This window comes from Atractosteus spatula, chromosome 3 (assembly GCF_055471065.1).
Source record: "Atractosteus spatula isolate fAtrSpa1 chromosome 3, fAtrSpa1.hap1, whole genome shotgun sequence".
Taxonomy (NCBI): Eukaryota; Metazoa; Chordata; class Actinopteri; order Semionotiformes; family Lepisosteidae; genus Atractosteus; species Atractosteus spatula.
This window is the reverse complement of record NC_142708.1, coordinates 66,680,660-66,704,010: the sequence shown is the minus strand read 5'-3', so window position 1 is coordinate 66,704,010 and position 23,351 is coordinate 66,680,660. Positions and strand designations below refer to the sequence as shown.

The window sequence follows — 23,351 nt, the reverse complement described above, 5'->3', positions numbered from 1 at the left end:
ACAGGAAGGGAGGGAGTTGGCGATGTGTACAGGTGGAGAGAGACGAGAGGGTTCTGGACTATAAGCAGGAGGAAAGGAGGCTGCTGTGGATCCTGTTGCCATGGCGAGTGCTGCCGTGTGTGTGGGGGTGCAGAGAGGATGTGCAGGAAACAAGGTGCTTCCTGTTCCTGTGATTCACACCCCAGGGCCAGCGCCACTGCCCTGCACCGCTCAGGACCTGCAGTCCAGCACAGCGCCCTGGACGTCATGGGCCTGCCCCTTTACCCTTCTCTCCTGCCCCTTTACCCTTCTCTCCTGCCCCTTTACCCTTCTCTCCTGCCCCTTTACTCTCCTGTCCCTTTACTCCTCTCTCCTGCCCCTCCACCTCACTCCACTGACTACTGCAAATGCAATGAAATAAAAACATGAATCCCGAACAGAGAGGGCGGTTCCACGAAAAAACCAAAATCCCCGTCAATAAAAACGCAAACCAGTCCGTGTGTTCTGACCCTCTTCGTTCCCCGTAGTGCGTGTCCGTGCCGTACACCAGGCGCCACACCAGGGCGGCGCCATTTCTTACTTGGCGCGGACTTCTGGGGAGACCGGAGCAGGCGAGTCATCGCGAAGTTATTGGAAAGGCGCTTGCAGGGCATGGCGCCTCACAACTTCCAGAAAACAAACAGCTCATCATTATCTAGACACCTCTTGTTGAAAAACTCTTCTTTACAATTAAACGTATACCTTCTGAATTCCGCGAAAACATTTTAAAATATTACAGTTGACAGGCTACAGGTGGGGCATTTAAACATTTGAAAAAATATATAACCCTTTAATTACTGTTAGCATAAACGATAAGCGATGAAGTGAGGAGATTGGCGGGTACGGTTTTCGAGGGTTAAATCGCCCCTGGGGCTCATCTACCCCCAACTGGGGCAACCCTCGTGCTGCCGGGGCGGCTCTTCTCGCGCCCTCTGCTCAACGGTTTCTTCGCGTGCCAGCTTACGAATTTCCTTCCCCTTTATTTCAAGTTAAAATTGTTTGGCGGTAAAATGAATCAACTTCAACATCTATAAAAAGTATTTTTCAAAGACTGATACAATATTATCACAACAGTTATAATTGTTAGCCACAAGCGGCAGAAGGGTTAGTGAGAGTGGTTAACTCTCCTCAAGGACTTGTCTTAATGTTTAGCCTTCGTGGCGCTATATCTAACGGTTTTCGATTTCTAATTATATAAAATTATAATTAACGCCGCCCACCAACACCCGTTCTAAAATTAATTAACAGTTAATAGTATAGTTCTTTTAATTACGCGCTTTACAGTACATTCTACTGTGTAAAATAATCCGTCTCAGCCCACGACTGGCGAAAGGAGGAATTTAAAAATACGAATTCACCCAACCATTTTCTCTTCTCTCAGGTAGGTGTAAATTAATTGACACTGGAGCTTTTAAGGTGTTTGCACAGGAGTCTCGTTTCTGCCTCGTTTAAGCCTGAGTCATTTATTTTTCTTAACCTGCTTATTAACGTACACATTGTTCCTCTACTGCACTGTATATATTATCAGGTGGGTATCACCTGAAGAAGGCTCCACGGCCGAAACGTTGTGTCTTCTTTCTTCTTTTTTCAGCATGGAATAAACCTATTACTTGTTCCTTTGTATATATTATCTACGCTATACAGATAATAATAAAGGTGATGTTAGTTCCCTTTCCTAACAGGACTGTTGTCCTGTACTGGGACTGTGAATCCTATTGCAACAGGACTGTTCTCCTATACTGGGACTGTAGCCCCTATTGTAACGGGACTGTTCTCCTGTACTGGGACTGTAGCCCCTATTGTAACAGGACTGTTCTACTGTACTGGGACTGTAGCCCCTATTGTAACAGGACTGTTCTCCTGTACTGGGACTGTAGCTCCTATTGTAACGGGACTGTTCTCCTGTACTGGGACTGTAGCCCCTATTGTAACAGCACTGTTCTCCTGTACTGGGACTGTATTCCCTATTGTAACGGGACTGTTCTCCTGTACTGGGACTGTAGCTCCTATTGTAACGGGACTGTTCTCCTGTACTGGGACTGTATTCCCTATTGTAACGGGACTGTTCTCCTGTACTGGGACTGTAGCTCCTATTGTAACAGGACTGTTCTCCTGTACTGGGACTGTAGCTCCTATTGTAACGGGACTGTTCTCCTGTACTGGGACTGTAGCCCCTATTGTAACGGGACTGTTCTCCTGTACTGGGACTGTAGCCCCTATTGGAACGGGACTGTTCTCTGAACTGGGACAGTTGTCCCTCTTTTGGAAGGGGTTCTCTGGAAATGTAGGTAAGTCGATTTACAGTCTTGTTCCTCATTTACTTTCTCAGTGTGAAAATGCTCCCTCTAGCGGCCGCTGATCGCTATTGCTCGCTGCAGCCGGATGGGGAGACAGATGGGGACCAGACGAGCGGCTTTCTCCCTTTCGCAAAGTAAAAGAACCTTTGTGATCAATCAGTTGTTTGCTTTGGCTGTTTAATTAGGTTGCTTTTTAGAACACCGTTATTCTAAAGAATATCATAACTATTTCTTGCTAGGTTCAATAAACCTGTTAAATATCACATCATCGTCAAATCATTTTCCCACATGACCACGGGGAGAACATACAAACCGCTTTATTATATATTTTAAACAATAGTTATTGTGCTTAATGAATTAGCATACAACTTTGTTTCAAGGGTGGTGCAGTAGTTGACATTGCAGTCCAAAGACACACCTATAGGCTAAATGGCTTCTGGAAACATTGACCCTGTTGTGAGTGTGTATGTGCTTGTGGGGACACACACAGATAGTTTAGAGACACCAAGTAACACACCCAGCAAATCTTTGGGAGGAGGGAGGAAACTACAATACCTATAGAAGAGCTGCATTGACTCAAGGATAACATGCATACTCTGAACAGAAGGCACGAGAATCAAACTCATAACCCACCTCCGTGTTGCCCTCATGGAGTTAGGTTGAGTAACTCCAAAGGATTTCAAAGAGTTTTCCCACATACAGGAGGGAACCCCCTTCATGCAGTGCAGCCATTCTGTGTTGTTTTCCCCTCAGAAAGTCAAGGACAGTGCGGCGTGGGCTTCAGACAGAGTTCAGTGCTTCTTCCCTTTTCCCAACTTGTCCCTGCGTCCCACAGAGCACCACAGAGAACAAAACAGAATTCTGGGATAGGATTGGCGACCTGCCAAGGTGAGCACCAGACTGGACGTATCTCACTGATACTAACTGTCACCTCTAACACACAGCTGTCCTGGACACCTGACAGACCTCTCAGTCACACACAGTCATACTGGACACCTGACTGACCTCTCAGTCACACCCAGCTGTCCTGGACACCTGACTGACCTCTCAGTCACACCCAGCTGCCCTGGACACCTGACTGACCTCTCAGTCACACCCAGCTGCCCTGGGCACCTGACTGACCTCTCAGTCACACAGATCGTCCTGGACACCTGACTGATATCCGAAACGCACACAGCTACACACAGCTTTTGCTCACTCAATTGAAAGCTGAGTCTCTGAATGCTGGAGGATCAACTAACCAGTGAGGTGTGAAATTTCCCACTTTATCCTGAGTTTTAAGCAGCTGCTACTTGATAAGGGGATCAGGTCAAGGAATACCCGTTGTCTCTTATGCCATCATGAGAGCCTGGGTGCGCAGGGGTGAGTTGAGGCCCCAGGCAGTGGAGACTCCCTGATGACTCCACGCACTGCCAGCTGTGTTGGGATCTGTATGGGATCTGCTCCCTCAGGAGATGGAGCTGATGCCTCCATCTTTCCTGTCTTTTCACCTCCAGCTGGACAGAAGAGTATCAGGGGGCACCTGCAGCACTGGTGAGTTATCTTCGATCACATTGCGATCATCATGTTGTTTAGTCCAACTTTCTGCGAAGGTCATAACCTTTAATGGTTTCAATTATCTTCTTCTCTTTAGCTGAATGTCCTGAACTAAAAGTTTTTGTCTGTGCGTTCAGTATTTTATCTTTTTGTAAAAGAAACAGTTGGCAATTCAGAGTACTGGATAGTTTCCCTTTCCCTTCCCATTTTGTAGGTAGGCAGCTCAGCTGTGCACAGGACGCACCCAGTGCTGGAAAGGCATGTCCATACAAGGCAGCAGGAGGCGGGGCGGGAGAGACTGCCTGCCCCTTCTGAGCTGTATAAGAGGAGGAGGCGGGGATCAGGATGCAGGAGCGCCTGCAGTGACCGCAGGATGGTGGCAGTACTGCGTCACATTGAGGACCTGAAGAAAAGACAGAGTGTCATTGATGAGTGAGCCAGAAAGATGTTGCATGTCAAGGTGTCTGTGTGCGGTTGTGTCTTGGTACGTCACTGTGCCAGTGTGCTTTTGTTTCTGTTTGTCCAGTATGTCTCTTTGGAATATGAATGAGCAAATAGATTGATAGAGAAGCAGCAAGATTTATCAACACTACAATGCCTGTGTTGTGTCCCTGTGTTTGAGGTTGAAGAAGGAGAAGTGGGGAGGCACTCCCAGTATCTGCTACCCTGAAGGCATCTCTGGTCCTGGGGAAAGGGAGCTGGGAGAGACTGAGGATCCGGGCCTGGCACAGCCAAGCAGGGAATTAGGCACCACTGCATCCCAGCAGTTCACAGACACTCTCTTTTCCCCAACCCCGTCGCTTTCCAATCAGCAGGTAACAGTGTTCTGACAGTCTCATACTGATACACTAGTAGGTAAGGCCTGTTTGTTTTCACATTTTGGATTTCTGCTGTACACATATAATCACTACTTAACTATCCAATACACACAAGTGCAAAGCCATGTCAAACATGTTCTTCACTTTTTTCACATTGATAATGAAGCTGCCATGCAGTACAACTTGGAAACAAAATATTTTCAGATCATGTGAATGCTTAATAACCTCACCCTTTTATTCTAAAGGTTAAAACAGAGCATCTCTTACGCTGTGACTAAATTAAGTGACTTAGTGTAATTAATCTGGGTCTACAGAACAAATACAGGCTTCATTTATCAGTACTGCGGTCTGAAAGTCTCCTCTCATCTTTACAGACTTTCAAGGAGTTAGGATGTGTAATTGACACTGTTTCTGACGACAGGGCCTGAGTGCTGTGTCTCAATCCCTCATGAGCTGGTTTGGGGGGTGGGGTCATGGAGAGGAGCTGTGATTGACGTTTGGCAGCTCCTGACTGGGGCAGAAGGGTATCAAAAACCAAAATTTGATTCCAGATTTGTAAGGGAAAATCCCTAAATGTGGAGCCCTGTGAACATTAACTGAATGCCAAACAGAATGTCTTCAACATTACAGAAAATACAAGGAGAACCTTTGTTATAAGAACAGTCATTTAGCACGGAGTCGCTCACAGTGACACACTGCTGCTGTGGAGTCTCTACTTTCTGGCGTCTCATTCTAAGCAACAGAGCACCTGGAGTTACCAGAGGTTTGATAACATTAGGGGTGACGGGGGACTCATGAGGAGCCAGGGTCAGAGACGGGGAGCTTAAACCAGGAACATCCTGATAGAGCAAGACCTGGACGTAATCACAGCAGAACATCCTATTGAATAAGAATGCCAAGGTGGAGAACCTAAACAGTGTGCCACAATGGTAAACACCTATTCAACTGCAGAGTCCAGCCTCCAGGAAATGGATTCTTACGCTCTGACGTAAAGCATAGGTGAGCCAGTCAAGTTCATGGATTTACGTGAGATTCTCGCTATCTCTTGTTGTGCAGTTGCTGCTTGGAAGGGGCCTAGAAGAGCTGAGTCTGGCACCAGGGCAGGATCCCATGATGTCATTCGTCATGGCAACAACAGACAGAAAGACGGGCAGGGCAGGGTTTCTCACAACACCCCCCCCCAAGGAGTTCTGGGGCTTTAGCTGCAGTGCTGAGGAGTAAAAGAAACTGCCCCCCACTGCTGCCACATTGAAGCTCTGCAGTTTATTCTGAATCAAGCATTATGATACGAGTGCCATCAGGTTTTCTAGGCTAGTAAATTCCAATTCTTTTGATGCTGAAATGGCTGAAGGAATTGTGAGCGGGTGAGTGTTGCTCTAAAACAGAAACGAGGGAAAGTGTTCATTTTAATAGAGCAGAGGTGTGGCTCTTCATTTACAGTGTCACTTCAACTTGTTCCCTTGGGGGTACAGAGACAAGCATTTCCTGTTCTTCTCTTAGCTATGAACAGCTCTTCGCCTGGGAAAAGGGTCTAATGAGCAATTCAGATTGAACTGGAACTGCACCCTCATTTGCCACTGCCTACAGCGGCTGACAATATAAAGAGACTTGGAACACCGACGTCTGGAGCTGGAAACCACTTCGTTCATGAAAAAGTTACTGTAGAGGAATTTGAAAAAAAAATATTGAAAAAGTATTTAACCAACTTTTAGAAAGTATTTGTAATGGTTTGAAATATTTGTGTTTATTTTGTGACTTAATTTGAGTCTGTGTTAAAGTAGCTGTTTATCTTTTGTTATTTAAGAAGTAATCATCTTAGTAATTATCGACTTTCTCCAAAGAATAACATCGATCAGCTGTTAATAAGATGTGACAGGGTGGAACAGGGTGCAAAGTTTTCCTAATTGTTTTATTTGTTTTTCATTGTAATTGTTTTCGGTAAACAGTGTCAGTTCCTGTCTGTTAGTGCTAACACTGCCGCTGATTTACAATTCTGTGATGTCATCTGTCTGGGCCTGCAGGGACAGTCGCAGCTGTCCTGGGTGTGCCACACAATGCTTTTTCATCCACTCTTGTTTTACCCCATACCTTAACCTTAACTCATTATTAACTTATTATCCAGAACTATAACCCATAATTGATCAAGACCTCACATGATGGTGACTTCCTGTATGACTGTTTTCTTCCTGCTGCCCCAGAGGAAATGTGCCGTTTGCACACTGTGATTGGTGCTTGGGTCAAAGGTTTTTTTTAACTGACTGTCTTAAGAATTACATGCTTAAACATTGTTTCATGGCAAGTGACATACTGACTTGTGAATACTGTATATTTTCACTTTGTCACCTGTTCTGTGAGATTCTGTAAAATAAATTTTACAGGAGGAATAACTTGCTGTGTGTCTAATTTGTATCTTTTTCTCTGTCATTACAGGGTAACCAGTTTAGCACAGTCAGGATTCTGTGTCTCTGTGATTCTGGAATCTGGGGCCTGTTTAGACACTCAACACATCAAGCACTAGTCTTAAATATGCTGTGTTTCTTATTTCCAGGCTACTTTTAAACTTGGTGGACCCATTCAAACACCTCTGTGGTGAAGACTGGGTGCTGTGGAGCAATGAGACTAGGCCATGAGCAAACACAGAGGCCACCAGGGGGCGCTGCCTCAGTTCTGTGTGGCTACCATTGTGTCCAAGTATGGAAGGACAAGCTGCTCAATGCTGCTCGGTGTCCGCACTGCTGCTGCTCCTGGGAGCTGATCTAAGGCTGACCTGGAGCATCTGCTGGACTCTGGCTGTCCAGGACCAGAGCCACCCCTGGAACAGTCCAGCTCACTCTGTAAGAGCCCTGTGCATGGCCTGTCCCAGTTGTGGGAGTGGCTCCCTCTAGTGGTTCAGCTGACACCGCTTGTCTTGTTTTTTTCTTGTTCAGTTTCTGAATTTTCATTATTATTCTTATCTTATCTTCCTCTACTCCTACCACTCTGCTTCATGCTCCCCCTAAAAATCCCACTCCTTCTTCCCCTTTCTCACTGCTCTCCTTCACTCCTCTTCCTCATTCCTCTCCGTCTTCCACACAGCTCTCCTTCACTCCTCTTCCTCATTCCTCTCCCTCACAGCTCTCCTTCTCTCCTCTTCCTCGCTGCTCTCTTTCTCCCCTCTCTCCTTCACTCCTCTGCCGTCTCTTCACTCCTCTCCCCCTCCCTGTGCGGTGACATCAGTGAGCTGTTCAAGATGTCTGACGGTCTGAAAGCGGAAGGTGAGCTGGGAGCCTGTCTTTCTCTCTGTCGGCTCTGGGCTTTAGTAAAAACTTGTTTATCGTTTAGCTTGGACTCTGCTCCGCGGAGGCCAGGGGTGTGGGGCTGTTGAAGGGTGCGATCGGGGCTGTGTGTTTGCTGATGGGGATCATTTCAAATAGACAAATGTAGGTGCAGACCCATTAGTTGAACGTATGTAAATACAACATGGTAACACGAACCAGGCACAAGCCTCCCTGTACCTTTTATAGGCTAGACACGAACACGCTAGATCTGTATAAAACGCAGCAGGTGCGGCTGAGCTTGCCTGTCTTCCCGGGCAGATGCTGTTTGCGTCTCTGCGTTGGGAGCGCCGTGGTCATTAAGATGGTTTCTGCGGTTTGTAGGAAAAGTGGCGGACGCTGCGCTCCCCTCTGCGCCGGCGATTGGGGGGCTCCGGATCGGTGGCCACCGCTCACTCGAGACCCGGGATCGGGCCCATGATCAGTCGCAACACTCCCACCGCCTCCCTGCGAATTCGTCCTGTGTTACCGGCTGCTGCTGGCTTTTTTACGTTAAAATTAATTTGGTAATTTCTCTTTCAAGAGTCGTGTAGTTTCTCCCACGGCTCATTTTTCAAAGTTCGCGTTTGTCTGACGTGACTTCAGTTTCAGTCCCATAAATATTGACGATATGCTGAGATCGAGACCATTTACGAATAAACAAGATTGATTAATAGTGGATCTAAATTCCTGGCTAGTCGTTACTTTGTCTATTATCATGTCAGAGAAAAGAAGAATTAAAATATTGTCACGGTAGCGGCAGGTCTCTAAGAAACACCTGCAGAACTGCTGTGTTCTTGTTGAGTGATTATAAACATCGATTACCGATATGACCACCGCTATCACCGCGATTGTTCATCATTTAATTGTGACAATTTGACTTGAGAGACTCGGTGGGCAGTGATGCCAACAGGAAGGATTCGGATAGACCAACGCTGGGGATCTGTGGATTAAAAAGTTATTTCATTATTAATGATAAGCTCCTGCAGATTGTTGACCACATCAGAAAAATATTGTATGAGATGAGATGCCGATTGTGGGATTGATGCAGTTGGGGTGGTGTGATCTAGAGTATACTGAAATGGAGGGATCCTCTGGTGGGATACCTGATGGTTTTCCTGTGGTTGTGTACTCCACTGTTGTAATTCAGTGGGTTTGTTAATTCACACATAACCCTCCCAGTAACAGCATTGAAATGATGTCAAATAAAGACACGACATCTGATGCATTTAAAGACAATAATTGAACCAGAAGCTAATTTTCATCGCCAGTTCCGCCAGGCATGCATCACTGTCCATATAATAAAGAATCAAATCAAATTAATCCTGTAATTAAGTTATAAATCATTACAGTAATGACCAGCTTCCCGCCTTGTGCTCTGTGACTGGTTAGTGACCTGGGGAAGAAGCTGTTGTTAGTGAACCTGGGTGGAAAGACCATTGTGATTAACACATCTCAAAGCATCCCCCTTCCCAGTTTTAATAGTGCAGAGCTCAGGCTGTGAGCGACTTGTTAGGGATCTGGTTCCAGAACAACACAGGTCGTTCTGTTGCGTACGGTGGAGAAGGATATGTGAACACTATGCAAGCATGGAAGTCATTGAACTTTATATACACGGTCATGTGTTTTCCACAGGCCCCCAGCGTTCAAAGCCAGTAAAGTTGCTTCATCTGAGTCCCGGCAGCAGTGAGCGGTAGAGGTTAGAGATCTGGACTCATAATTAGTGGCGAGTGGTTGTGGGTTCAGATCCCAGAGAAGCACAGCTCTTGTACTCTTGGGCACAGTACTTCACCTTTTGTGTTACCAGCTGTAAATTTTAATATGGATTGTGAACCCCAGGGTTGAGTGTGTCCCTCAGACTGTGACAGGGTGAACCCCAGGGGTGTATCTATGCAGAGACCTCGTTGTGTCTCTCAGACTGTGACAGGGTGAACAAACCCTCAATGCGGGCTGTTTTGCCGCTGTCTGGGTGGACTGGGATGTACAGTTTCAGCAGTGCCCCCTTGCAGTGCAGGGCTGCTGTGTTAGGACAGTTCAGTTCTAATGCTTCTGGGACTCCAGGCTTATCTGGGTGCCTCTCTGTCAAATCTGTGAGGAGGACAAGGGCGCAGAGGTTTGGCTGTTTTTTTTCTGACGTTAAATCTGTTGGAGAAATGCCTTTCTAAAGGTTTCTGAAATACTATATTACAAGTGTTGCCGCTGTGCACACCTCCCTCTGGCCTGCACTCAGATGTGTAGCTTTGCATTGCAAATGTTCTGGATATTGAGTCCGTGCCGTGTTTTCGTGGAGCGTGGTTGTTTGAGGTCAGTCCCTGACATGAACTCCTTCACGTGACTATCACAGGTGGGAAATCCAGCTAGCTCTTTTATCTCTGTGTTTTACACATATGACCCTCACTGAAAAAAATTGAAAGGATATTTGCAAAGTCGTTAAAGAATTCGTTTTTGCTTGGGGACCTCCACTTGGCAGCATCTGATCCACACCAGGTTTTATAGTGCTGCCTGTCTGACTCCATATGTGCAGCAGTCTGATACACTGCAGGTTTTATCAGCTGCTGGAGGCTCATAAAAAACGGTACTGGTGAAGAATCAGGAGAGCCAACACTGTGTTATTTGAACTCACTTCAAACTTTTATCTCAGCTTGTTAAGCACAGTTAGCTAGGTGTCACCAGGAGCTGGTTGGGCTTGAGTTTTCTTTCTTTTCTACTTGCTTTGGACCGTTGCCCCCTCCCCTCTCCCCATGTGGGACCCTCTGTCTGCCTGCATCTTTACCCTCTTCCTCCCTTCCTCTTCACCTCTTTCCCATCATCCACGCTCCCTAGCCTCTCGTTTCCTGATCCCGTCTCCGTTCCTCTGCTTTCGTTCCTGCATTGCTCTGGCGGAGGAGGACGTGGGAGGGAGTGCAGTCACGTTCACTGCCCTGGCTGTTTCCAGGCAACAGCGCAGACGAGGGGGAGAGAGAAATGTATTAACTCTTTAGTACTGGACTTGCTGCAGTTTGTGTGGTACCAGGTCAGTCGGACTCTGACCTACTCCCTGTATGAACCCTGGCTGAAATCAAGGTGTAAATAGATGCAGGGTTTCCCGCAGGAAAAGGCTCAGGACAGGTGGAAGTCTCCTGCAAATGACATAACGTTAATGTTAATCCCCCATCTAGCTATCTGACAGTACTAGCTTGCAAACTGTGTATTGTAACTATATAATATTATCCTGAACAAGACGTTATTTGACTGCAGCTAGTCTGATTATATACAATTAATCAAAGCTGTAGGTTACCATGATGCTGCCTGAGGAAGAGCTTTGTACTTGACATGCTTTTCTAATTCTGACTGCACTGTGCCATCATTGTGTTCTTTTTGCTATTGAGCTCTGTTCATTATTTTGCGCTCATTGAGACAATACGATATTTATTCACTTTGACAATTGTCATCCACCCAGTTTATTATTTTATAGAAATTTTGTTTCTCATCAATTTTCACTAGAGACAAAGGGGCACCGTATTTGTCTGTGACCCGATGACTCAGCTGTGAGGAAATCCTGCAGTTTCTTTCCTATGTCAATTACTAAGTTAGCTCTCAAGGGTCCAAAACCCTAATGCATGAAGTTTTCTGTTGAAAAAGGCAATTGTTTACTGTTTGTATTGATGGTTTATTTTATCCACGTACAAAAACACATTGAGTAATTAACTGAATCACAAATAATTCTGCAACAATATCACAATTTTACATTATTTAATTTTTTTATCAACCTAAACTTAATGCAAATTTGTATGCATGAGAGCTGTGCGATTACACACCATTGCAGTGGTTAGCTGTCATATGATTTTGCGGTGTATTACTATGAAACAGTATTTCAATATGGAATCTTGTATACATGTTGTTGGCATTCATGCAGCTAGGCAGCCAAACTATGAAATATGTCTGTGAATGACAGAAAGTCTTTCTGACATATGACATATGTCTAAATGACAGAAAGATCCAGGTGTGTCCGGAGGGGTGTTGATGATGTATCTGTGAGTGGGCGTTTGTCTCTGACAGTGAGATCGGGTGTGTCCAGAGGGGTGTTGATGATGTATCTGTGAGTGAGTGTTTGTCTCTGACAGTGAGATCGGGTGTGTCCAGAGGGGTGTTGATGATGTATCTGTGAGTGGGCGTTTGTCTCTGACAGTGAGATCAGGTGTGTCCAGAGGGGTGTTGATGATGTATCTGTGAGTGGGCGTTTGTCTCTGACAGTGAGATCAGGTGTGTCCGGAGGGGTGTTGATGATGTATCTGTGAGTGAGTGTTTGACTCTGACAGTGAGATCAGGTGTGTCCAGAGGGGTGTTGATGATGTATCTGTGAGTGAGTGTTTGTCTCTGACAGTGAGATCAGGTGTGTCCGGAGGGGTGTTGATGATGTATCTGTGAGTGAGTGTTTGTCTCTGACAGTGAGATCAGGTGTGTCCGGAGGGGTGTTGATGATGTATCTGTGAGTGAGTGTTTGACTCTGACAGTGAGATCAGGTGTGTCCAGAGGGGTGTTGATGATGTATCTGTGAGTGGGCGTTTGTCTCTGACAGTGAGATCAGGTGTGTCCGGAGGGGTGTTGATGATGTATCTGTGAGTGAGTGTTTGTCTCTGACAGTGAGATCGGGTGTGTCCAGAGGGGTGTTGATGATGTATCTGTGAGTGAGTGTTTGACTCTGACAGTGAGATCAGGTGTGTCCAGAGGGGTGTTGATGATGTATCTGTGAGTGAGTGTTTGACTCTGACAGTGAGATCGGGTGTGTCCGGAGGGGTGTTGATGATGTATCTGTGAGTGGGCGTTTGTCTCTGACAGTGAGATCAGGTGTGTCCGGAGGGGTGTTGATGATGTATCTGTGAGTGAGTGTTTGACTCTGACAGTGAGATCGGGTGTGTCCGGAGGGGTGTTGATGATGTATCTGTGAGTGAGTGTTTGTCTCTGACAGTGAGATCGGGTGTGTCCAGAGGGGTGTTGATGATGTATCTGTGAGTGGGCGTTTGTCTCTGACAGTGAGATCGGGTGTGTCCAGAGGGGTGTTGATGATGTATCTGTGAGTGAGTGTTTGTCTCTGACAGTGAGATCGGGTGTGTCCAGAGGGGTGTTGATGATGTATCTGTGAGTGAGTGTTTGACTCTGACAGTGAGATCAGGTGTGTCCGGAGGGGTGTTGATGATGTATCTGTGAGTGGGCGTTTGTCTCTGACAGTGAGATCAGGTGTGTCCGGAGGGGTGTTGATGATGTATCTGTGAGTGAGTGTTTGTCTCTGACAGTGAGATCGGGTGTGTCCAGAGGGGTGTTGATGATGTATCTGTGAGTGAGTGTTTGACTCTGACAGTGAGATCAGGTGTGTCCGGAGGGGTGTTGATGATGTATCTGTGAGTGGGCGTTTGTCTCTGACAGTGAGATCAGGTGTGTCCGGAGGGGTGTTGATGATGTATCTGTGAGTGGGCGTTTGTCTCTGACAGTGAGATCAGGTGTGTCCGGAGGGGTGTTGATGATGTATCTGTGAGTGGGCGTTTGTCTCTGACAGTGAGATCAGGTGTGTCCGGAGGGGTGTTGATGATGTATCTGTGAGTGAGTGTTTGTCTCTGACAGTGAGATCAGGTGTGTCCGGAGGGGTGTTGATGATGTATCTGTGAGTGAGTGTTTGTCTCTGACAGTGAGATCAGGTGTGTCCGGAGGGGTGTTGATGATGTATCTGTGAGTGGGCGTTTGTCTCTGACAGTGAGATCAGGTGTGTCCGGAGGGGTGTTGATGATGTATCTGTGAATGGGCTGCAGTCAGTATTGAAATTGTCTGTTTTTGATGATGTCATCTGTGTTCCCCCTCTTGCAGTGTTAGTGGTGCAGCCCAGGGTTCCCTGGCTGGTGTGAGCGCCCCCTGGCCGGTGGAGCTCTGCCCCGAGTCACCACTGCAGCTTCAACATGAACAACAAGGAGGCGTCAACAGAGCCTGGTGAGGGACTCCACAACACTAATACACACCACAGATACACAGCACTGACACACAACAACTGTACAACACTGGACAGGTACACATGCAGACATCCAGCTTTACAACAGTTATGCAAGTCCAGGTACACAGCAGGGACAAAACTGTTCAGCAGTGAAATGCAGCACTGATGCAGTTACTCCTGTGTGTGTGACCAGAGAGGAACAGCCACATGAAGGTGTTTCTGCCCAACAAGCTGCTGGAGTGTCTGCCCAGGAGTGTGGCCTTGCCCAAGGAGAGACTGCGCTGGAACACCAACGAGGTGAGACAGGAGGTGGGAGAGATGGAGAAAGAGGGATGGGAGGGATGAGGAGAGAGAGGAAGAGAAGAATAGGAGAAATGAGGAGACAAAGATGGAAGAAGTGAGGAGAGAGATGAAGAGAAGGATGGGAGAGAAGAATGAGGAAAACAGAGACAGGTGGGGGAACATGGCCAGAACCTGCCCATGACATGATTGTTCTTTCTCTTCTTAAATTGATTTCCAGGAAATCGCTTCCTACCTGCTATCGTTCGACAAGCATGAGGAGTGGTTGTCCTGCTCCCTGAAGACCAGGTATGTCTCACTGCATGGATGAGGTGATGAGTATAAATACTGCCATCTTCAAACAATGAGCTGTTTGCCATTTAATAGTAATTAGTTCTCAGTTCTCATTCTCAATTCTCAGTTAATAGCTGCCCTTTACCTGTTTTTTCTCTCAATCTCTCTGTCCCTCTGTCTCCCTATTGCTCTCTTCCTCCTCTTTGTCTCTACCTTTCCCTCCCCCTGTGCTTCTCCCTCCCTTTCCTCTCCGGCTCTCTCCCAGGCCTCCGAATGGTTCCATCATCCTGTACAACAGGAAGAAGGTGAAGTACAGGAAGGATGGCTACTGCTGGAAGAAGAGGAAAGACGGCAAGACAACCAGAGAGGATCATATGAAGTTGAAGGTGCAGGGTATGGAGGTGAGCGCGCCAATACCACAGACGTCCACACGAGGGCGGTAGTAGCACCACCACAAGTGTTCTTGAGAGAGTCCTATGCCCACTGGCGTTCACCAGAGGAACTCTGTTCTGGCCCCCATACCTGTATCAGAAAGAGCTTCCATGCCCTAGGCTAGCTGTTGACCTGCTGCCCATCTCTCTCTCCACAGTGTCTCTATGGTTGCTATGTCCATTCCTCCATCGTCCCAACATTCCACAGGAGGTGCTACTCACTGCTGCAGGTGGGACTTCCTGTCTCAGTCTTGTGTCACTTCCTGAAGCACAGCTTAGCTTTCAGTATAGGGACGCACATCAGTGGTGTGTCTCAATATATGTGCTGTAGTCCTGTGTTTTCTGTCATGTTTCCTGTGTGAGGAGTTTTAGCTCTCAAGTCCCTGTGTTGTGCTCTGTGGAAACAGGTCCAGACCCTCTTTAATCCTGTGTCTCCCTGTGAAGGAAAATCCTGCAGGCATTTGGCAGCAGAATCTTTCCTGCCTACTGTTAGAATTCCACAAGGATTTTCCCTGTAATTCCTTCAGGAATCCTGTCACATAGAAATACATAATTTTAGAACAGTCCCAAAGGGAATGTGTATAAAACAGGTTTGTGTCTGTGTTGTAAAAGATGTCTGTTTCCTGTAGAATATATTTCTGTGTCCTACAGGATACCTGTTTGTGTTGTAGTGTGCCTCAGTCTCACCTGCCAGTTCTGTTCCGATCCAGAACCCGGATATCGTCCTGGTGCACTACCTGAATGTGCCGTCAGCGGAGGACTGTGGGAAGGCGTGCAGCCCGGCGCTGTGCTCTGTTACCAGCGACCGCCGTGAGTGGCTGCGCTGGACGCGTGATGAGTTGATTGGTCAGCTCAAGCCCATGTGTGAGTGGCCTCCCCTGCTTACTGCTTGTCAAAACACCGGTTAACCACAGGGGGGCGCTGAGACACAGTAACCTGAAGATACCTGCCCAGCACCAGTTGTCCTACAACAGTAACAGAAGAAGTCAGTGGGTTTCTCCCTCTCTCCTGTCTCAGTTCACAGTGTCAAGTGGACCTGCAGCAACAGTAACAGCTCCTCTGACCTCTCCATCGAGCAGCTGGTGCAGCACGTCCTGGACAGCCAGCAGGCCAAGCCGCAGCCGCGCACACACAGCTGCCTCTGCAGCAGCGGCCTGGGTGAGCGCTGCGCCAGACGAGTGTGGGAACAGAGGGGTGAAGCGGCAGAGAAAGCTCATGTCTAACTCCGGTTTTCTTTCTCTCTCCTTCCTCCTTCTGTCTTCCCCTTCCCCATCGCACTCTCTCTCTCTCAACCCTCTCTCTCCTTTCTATTCCTTCACTCTCTCACCCCTGTCTATCCCCACACCCTTTCACCCCTCATTCTCTCTCACCCCGTCACTCCCCTCTATCCCCTTTCACTCCTCACTCTCTCTCATCCTGTCACTCCTCTCTATCCCCTTTCACCCCTCATTCTCTCTCACCCCTGTCACTCCTCTCTATCCCCTTTCACCCCTCACTCTCTCCCACGCCTGTCTCTCCTCCCCATGCCCTTTCACCCCTCATTCTCTCTCACCCCTGTCACTCCTCTCTATCCCCTTTCACCCCTCACTCTCTCCCACGCCTGTCTCTCCTCCCCATGCCCTTTCACCCCTCATTCTCTCTCACCCCTGTCACTCCTCTCTATCCCCTTTCACCCCTCACTCTCTCCCACGCCTGTCTCTCCTCCCCATGCCCTTTCACCCCTCACTCTCTCTCACCCCTGTCACTCTTCCTCATGCCCTTTTACCCCTCACTCTCTCTCACCCCTGTCACTCCTCCCCATGCCCTTTCACCCCTCACTCTCTCTCATCCTGTCACTCCTCTCTATCCCCTTTCACCCCTCATTCTCTCTCACCCCGTCACTCCTCTCTATCCCCTTTCACCCGTCACTCTCTCTCACCCCTGTCACTCTTCCTCATGCCCTTTCACCCCTCACTCTCACACCCCAGCCTCCACAGGGGCCAACATTCCCCACAGGTGTAACAGCACCAAGCACCGCATCATCTCCCCGAAGCTGCCCCCGCGCCCCTCCCCCTACCCCGCCCTGACGGAGGTGCAGAATCTGGCCGGGGGTGAAGGCGGGGGCGAGTCGGGGGGCGGAGGCCCTGACAGGAAGACGGTGACCCCCAGTCTCATTCCCCAGCAACAGCAGCAACAGCAGCAACAGCCGCAGCAGCAGACATCAGGGGGCAACTCAGGGGTGCCGGGAGGTTCCCCAGTCCCGGTCAGCCAATCTCCTTCCTCGGCGGGTAGCCCCCAGCAGCGCTGCTCGCCCTTGGCCCCCAGCAACGGTTTCTATGGCAACCAGCGTGGCCTGGCGACAGTGACGCTGCCTCAGAATGCGGTGATTGTCATGGCGACGCCCATTGGGTCCGGAAGGGGAGGGCCCAGGGGGGATGGGGAGGGCCTCCCGAAGCAGGAGAATGGCACCAGCATGGCGGCACGCCTGTCCCCAGCCCTCGCCGCTGTCACGCACTCCAGCCGCCTCCTCCTGTCCCCCATCGCTCAGCCCTCCCACGCCTCGCCCCCGGCCGAGCCTGCCCCCACTCCAGCACCCTCACTCCCCTCCGGCACCCCGACAGCCACCGCACACGTCCGGCTGACCAGCACCCCCAGCTCCACCGCCGCCGCCCCAAATACCAGCACTCAGGCCTCCCCCACCCCTGGCGTCGCGACCCTCAGCTTGACCCTGCTGCCCAGCCCCCTGATTGGAGGCCTGGTGCTGACGGACAGACTAGTCTCGGGGGCAGAGTCGCTGATCCTGCCCTCCCACTCCTCCTCCTCCTCCTCCTCCTCCTCCTCATCATCCTCATCCTCGTCCACTTCCTGCACCCCTCCCGCCTTCGACCCCGACTCCTTCCTCAACAGCCCCAAGCGAGGACAGACCTACGGGGGCACAGCCGCCTCCGGCGACTTGCTGTCCCTCTCCCTCTCGGTCCCTTCCAGTTTCACTCCTCCGTCCTCGTCCCTGTCTCCCGTCTCCCCCTCTGCCTCCTCCTGTTCCCGCTCCCTCGCGCTCGCCCTCTTGCCGGCTTCCCCCTCCAGCTCTCCCTCCTCCCTCTCCTCCCTCTCCTCCTCCTCCTCTTCCTCAGCTGCGGAGCATGATGACGAGATTGGGAAGGGCAGGGAGTGCGAGGCAAGGAGAGAGCCCCTGTTCCCAGACACGGGCGCCCCCCCCTCTTCTCTCTGCTCCACCTCTCTCACGCCGTCTCTCTCCCTCTCGCTGTCGCTCTCCCCGGATGGCCAGCCAGTCTCCACGCTGACCGCTCCGCCCCTCCTGCCCCTGTCCCTGGGGCTGGCGGGGGCAGAGAGCCAGGGACCGGGGGCCAGCAGTGAGGGAGACGTCCCGCTCGGTGATCGTGGTCCCCACAGCAACAGGAGCGAGCCGTCCCTGTCAGACCCGCCCCGCCCCTCCCAGAATCCCTCGCTGGAGGAGCGGCCCTGCCAGGAGCAGCGGCCGCCGTCCGAACTGCTGCTCCTGCAGCCCAAAGGCAGCCTGTTCTTCCTGCAGGACGAGTGCAGCTCCAGCTCGCCGGGCGCGGGGCTGCAGGAGGACAGCGCCCCCGAGGGTGGCATCCAGGTCAAGGAGGAGCAGGGGTCCCCCTTCTCGCCCGCGGTCTTGAGGTACGAGGGGGAGGAGACCCCCATGGACACAACGGGTGACGAGGGCAAGCAGGAGGAGGGGGCAGGGGAGACACTGAGTAGAGACTTGAGAGCGGAGAGGGAACCGGAGAGGACAGAGGCAGAGAGCATAACAGCAGAACCTCCCAGCGAGGATACAGAGCTGTATACCATGATCCAGAAGAACCTGGGTCCCGGTGCTGGCTTTGGCGGGGCTGGGAATGCAGGAAGTGGCCAGCTGGGACTGGCAGACCACTTCGAGATCTCCTTCGACAGCCAATTTCCAGACTTCATCTCCGAATTCATCGCTGAAGAGCATCAGCAAAATTCTGGAGGATCTGCTTGTGATTCAGGGTCTGTCAGTGCTGTTCCCTTTGCTGCTGCTGTTGCCCCCCTGCTCACTCACCCCCACATCCCATTCCCAAACCTCAGCCTGGAATCCCCCTTCAGCACCACATCAGCTGCAGTACCGACGGTATCCACTGGGGGGCAGTATGGCCCATCGCAGCAGTCCCAGACTCCACAGCCTTCCTCCGCCCCCTTCCTCTCCTTCCTCAACCAGACCTCCTTGGCACTGTCACCCACTGCTGGTTCAGGAATATCTGCACGTCGCCTGGTGGCCATCACTGACTTCTCCCCCGAGTGGTCCTACCCTGAGGTGAGGCCTGCTGGGAAACTGAGTTTTGCCAGTTTTGGTGCATAGGAAGCTGCTTAGGAATGATTTTTTTGAGCAGTCTTATAATATTATAAATAATTCAGATTTTGCTTATTTTCTGTTTTGTTTTCAGGAGTGTTTTGTACTATGTATTACATTTTGCATTATTATTATGCCTATCTGTGTGTGCCAGAGACGTAGAGCAGACTCCCATTGTGCAGTGGTCTGATCTATTCCAGGTTTTTCCAGCTGCAGGAGGCTCCTGTTTACCACTAGCAGGTGTATGAGATTTCAAGCACATTGCTGCTGATCTTCATGTCTTTTATTGGTTCCAGTGTTATTTATGTTTAGCTGCTTTGTGTGTATTATCCACCATGTGCACATTAAGTTGTCAGGCCACCTGCCTCAGTTGCACTGCATTGATCGCTGTGTCATCCGCAGGGGGGAGTGAAGGTTCTGATCACTGGCCCCTGGACTGAACTGTCGGGTCAGTACTCCTGTGTGTTCGATCAGAGCGCCGTTCCAGCATCACTAATACAGCCAGGGGTCCTGCGCTGCTACTGCCCGGGTAAGACAGTTTGGACTCAGTGCATCTGAGCTGTACAGAGCACTGCACTGTGTGACCAGGTGTGTCAGAGCTGTCCTGAGCACTGCACTGTGTACTGTATCTGTGTGTCAGCGCTGTCCTGAGCACTGCACTGTGTGACTCAGTGTGTCAGAGCTCTACTGAGCACTGTGCATTGTGACTATGTGTCAGAACTGTCCTGAACATTGCACTGTGTAACTGTGTGTCAGAGCTGTCCTGAGCACTGCACTGTGTGACTCAGTGTGTCAGAGCTCTACTGAGCACTGTGCTGTGTGACTATGTGTCAGAACTGTACTGAGCACTGCGCTTTATAAATTATTGTGTCAGAAGTCTACTGAGCACTGATACAGCTATGAAACATACAGATATGGGCCACAAGGGGTCAGTGTTTTCTGGCTCATTGTCCAAATACCCTGCTGCCGAAGGTTCTGTATATCAGTCATCTGATCCGTTTCTTCACTGCTAAAGCAAATTGTCATGGGTCCATTTCTGCTGGTCTGCACGGTGTAACATCTCCTTTAGCATTCCAGGCTTCTGTCTTACAAACTAGTGATTTGCTCAAGAGGAGATCTGGTGAAAAAGAGAAGTCTAAACTTCAGCTCTGCCAGGCTCAGAGCACACTAGCTCACTGCATAGTGTGCTCCCGCCTTTCTCAGAAGTGTCTGTGGAGGGCTTCATTAGCTAGAAAACTGGGCATATAAAAATACTAATACTAGAGGGTGCAAGTGGAAGGACATGGAGGTGCATTTAAACCCGAGGACGGGAGGTACTTCTTATCTCAAAGGGTGGTGGGAGTGTGGAACAAGCTGCCAAGTCCTTGTTGAATCCGATACCCTGCCTTCTTTTAAGAAACAGCTGAAGGAAGAAAGATAGCACCCACAGCCACCGAGAGTCGCCCCACTCCTTTACCCTTCTCCCAAAGATGCGTCTGTGCCCACATTGGGGGAGCTGAGGGGCAGACAAGGCAGATCTATTCACTTCTGTTATTGTGTCCTTATTCCTCTCTCTCTCTGCCTCCCCGCACCCTCTCCCAGCCCACGAGGCAGGCCTGGTGTCTCTCCAGGTGTGGCAGGACAATACCATCCTCTCGTCCTCGGTGCTGTTCGAGTACCGCGCCCGCAACTCCGGGGCCCTGCCCAGCTCCCAGCTCGACTGGCTCTCCCTGGATGGTGAGTACCCCAGCTGTAGACACAGATGACTGGCATCCACTGGCTGTGGGAGACATGAGGGAGAGCAAAGAGGTAAAGGAATTTCTTGGAAAGCATGAGAGAACACACGTAGATGTGTGTGACACAACACCGAACAGAAAAGAGAGCAGACACAAACACAGCAGCAGCAAAATAATGCAGAGCTTGTGCCTGTCTTGCAACATGCAGGGCAGATACTCTAGCATAAGGCTGATGTTCATGTCACCTCAACATGTTCATCATTTCAAGTGTGGGAGACCTGTGCAATTCTCCTGCAGATTTACTTTCACCCCCTGAGCAGCTCCATTTCAGTGGAACTTGGAGCATTAAATGCATAAAAAACTGAGAGGTAATAACAAGTGTAGAAATACAAAAGTGTGTGTGAGTGGGTGAACCTTCATGACAGTGTGTGGGTCTCTTGAGAGCGTGCCAGTTCACATACATGTGTGTGGATATTTGAGTATGAGTGTATTAGTGTAGTGTGTGTGTGTCAGTCAGTTTGTGAGTGAGCTGGCTGGCAGTGCTGTGGACACCAGCCATTATTCTTGCCCGATTATCTGGCTCAATTAGAGCAAATTATCAGAGCCCTGGGAAATCAGATTAACTGCCCTTACGCCCCAACCCAGGAAGGATTAAATATACTGTGAGTGCACAAGGGGGGTTTAGAGACATAGTGAAACATGCTGAGAGACACTGAGGAATGCTGAGATGTACAGGGAGACACAGAGGCATGCTGAGATACATTGAGGACACTAAGATGCCCTGAGAGACACTGAGAGACACGCTGAAATGCACTGAGAGTCACTGAGAGAAACGCTGAGATGTACCAAGAGACACTGAGGCATGCTGAGATGCACTGAGGACACTGAGGCATTTTGAGACACACTGGGAGACACTGAGGCATACTGAGACACGCTGAGACACGCTGAGACACGCTGAGACACGCTGAGGCATGCTGAGACACACTGGGAGACACTGAGGCATACTGAGAGACACTGAGACACGCTGAGAGACACTGAGACACACTGAGGCATGCTGAGGCACGTTGAGAGACACTGAGACATGCCTTGAGACACTGAGATGATGGAATGTACCAAGACATACTGAGAGGTATTAAGATGCACTGAGAGATAGTGAGACAGGAGGATATACACTGAGAAGCACTGGGACATGCTAACACACATTTTTAAATTAAATTTAAAAATGTTTAAAAACATTCAGGGTAATAAAATATTATTGAGAGTCTCACACTGTTTTTCAGGCTGTGACAGGAGATCACTCACTGAGGAGATCTATTAAGTTTCCTCCCCCAGTGGGGTTGGAAGCTATTCTGATTTTGGCAGGATTGGGAATTCAGGGATTAGATTTGTTATTTTAGGGAAGAATGTTTGTCTAATCCCTGAGTATTTCTCACAGTGCAGCAGAAAGTGAATTTCTGTCTCTGCTGCTCCCTGCTGGCATTAGTCGCACAGCCTGTCCTCTCTTGGCAGTCAGGCCTGCCTGTGTCCAGTTTCTATGCCTAGGCTATGGTCACTGAGCCTGCCCTCTGGACAGCCAGTTTGTCGGGCTGTGTCTAGTTTCTGTGTCCAGGCTGTGGTCACTGAGCCTGACCTCTCTGGGCAGCCATGTCTGGCTGTGTCTAGTTTCTGTGTTCAGGCTGTGGTCAATGAGCCTGTCCACTCTGGGCAGCCAGGTCTGTCTGTGTCCAGTTTCTGTGGCTAGGCTGTGGTCACTGAGCCTGTCCTCTCTGGGCAGCCAGGTCTGTCTGTGTCCAATTTCTGTGGCCAGGCTGTGGTCACTGAAACTGTACTTCATCAGATCTGTTTCTCCTTGTTGTCTTCCAACTTTCTCAAATACAAGGCCAGTGTGTTTTATCTTTAAAGGCACTTTAGTGATCTAATTTGTGTTGGTGTGTGTGTCCTCGTGTGTGAGATAGTGTGTGATGTGGTGTTTTTGGTTAACTCAGATCTGTGGTGTTTAGCAATATTTTATTGCTGTTTTCTGTATGTTGATTAACAATTGGTATTGGCCTAACTTAGCTCAGCGTGCATTGTTTGGTGTTTTTTTGTGCAGACGAAGTTTTTACTGACTTCTGTGGGGTGTTTGTCCCGTTTAGTGTAATTCTGGTCTGTGATTGGATGATACACTTCACTGCCATACAGGGCAATGGGTTAGATTACACTTTCAAATATTTAGAGCCAGATTTCTGAGGGGGTGTTGATATTGTAGAGCTACCTTCTCATCACATAGAGAGCCCTACATGTCTTCTTCAGTGCCCTTACTGCCAGGTCAAAACTCCCTGATGAACTGATCTTCACACCAGTGATCTTTAGTTCCAATATGTTGTTATTCAGTGTGT

The 23,351-nt window shown here is 49.3% G+C and overlaps 2 protein-coding genes across 3 annotated transcripts in view; both read left to right on the top strand.

The window, feature by feature from the left end:
- Window positions 1-857: 857 nt before the first annotated feature.
- On the top strand, window positions 858-6,983 carry LOC148838282 (protein INCA1). Its single transcript, XM_088911970.1, has 7 exons — window positions 858-1,399; window positions 2,348-2,449; window positions 3,069-3,203; window positions 3,812-3,848; window positions 4,066-4,283; window positions 4,474-4,666; window positions 5,726-6,983. The coding sequence occupies exons 2-7, from the start codon at window positions 2,355-2,357 to the stop codon at window positions 5,888-5,890; spliced, it is 843 nt and encodes a 280-aa protein (XP_088768096.1). The 5' UTR covers window positions 858-1,399; window positions 2,348-2,354; the 3' UTR covers window positions 5,891-6,983.
- Window positions 6,984-7,870: 887 nt separating this feature from the next.
- camta2 (calmodulin binding transcription activator 2) overlaps window positions 7,871-23,351 on the top strand; it is a 39,409-nt gene continuing 23,928 nt past the window's right edge. For both annotated transcript variants that reach the window (XM_088910722.1, XM_088910721.1), the window contains exons 1-11: window positions 7,871-7,923; window positions 13,801-13,920; window positions 14,115-14,218; window positions 14,442-14,509; window positions 14,760-14,895; window positions 15,084-15,155; window positions 15,636-15,789; window positions 15,943-16,083; window positions 16,893-19,222; window positions 19,661-19,787; window positions 20,840-20,974. In XM_088910722.1, coding sequence (XP_088766848.1) covers window positions 13,890-13,920; window positions 14,115-14,218; window positions 14,442-14,509; window positions 14,760-14,895; window positions 15,084-15,155; window positions 15,636-15,789; window positions 15,943-16,083; window positions 16,893-19,222; window positions 19,661-19,787; window positions 20,840-20,974 — 3,298 coding nt within the window. In that variant the 5' untranslated portion in view covers window positions 7,871-7,923; window positions 13,801-13,889. The remainder of the gene's footprint in view (window positions 7,924-13,800; window positions 13,921-14,114; window positions 14,219-14,441; window positions 14,510-14,759; window positions 14,896-15,083; window positions 15,156-15,635; window positions 15,790-15,942; window positions 16,084-16,892; window positions 19,223-19,660; window positions 19,788-20,839; window positions 20,975-23,351) is intronic.

Bases quoted from the DNA above. Each gene is read 5' to 3' on its own strand.
- LOC148838282 (XM_088911970.1), top strand. From the start codon at position 2,355: ATGCTCCCTCTAGCGGCCGCTGATCGCTATTGCTCGCTGCAGCCGGAT. The intron at 2,450-3,068 runs GTAAAAGAACCT...TTTTCCCCTCAG, and splicing joins GGCTTTCTCCCTTTCGCAAA to AAAGTCAAGGACAGTGCGGC. The intron at 3,849-4,065 runs GTGAGTTATCTT...CCCATTTTGTAG, and splicing joins AGGGGGCACCTGCAGCACTG to GTAGGCAGCTCAGCTGTGCA.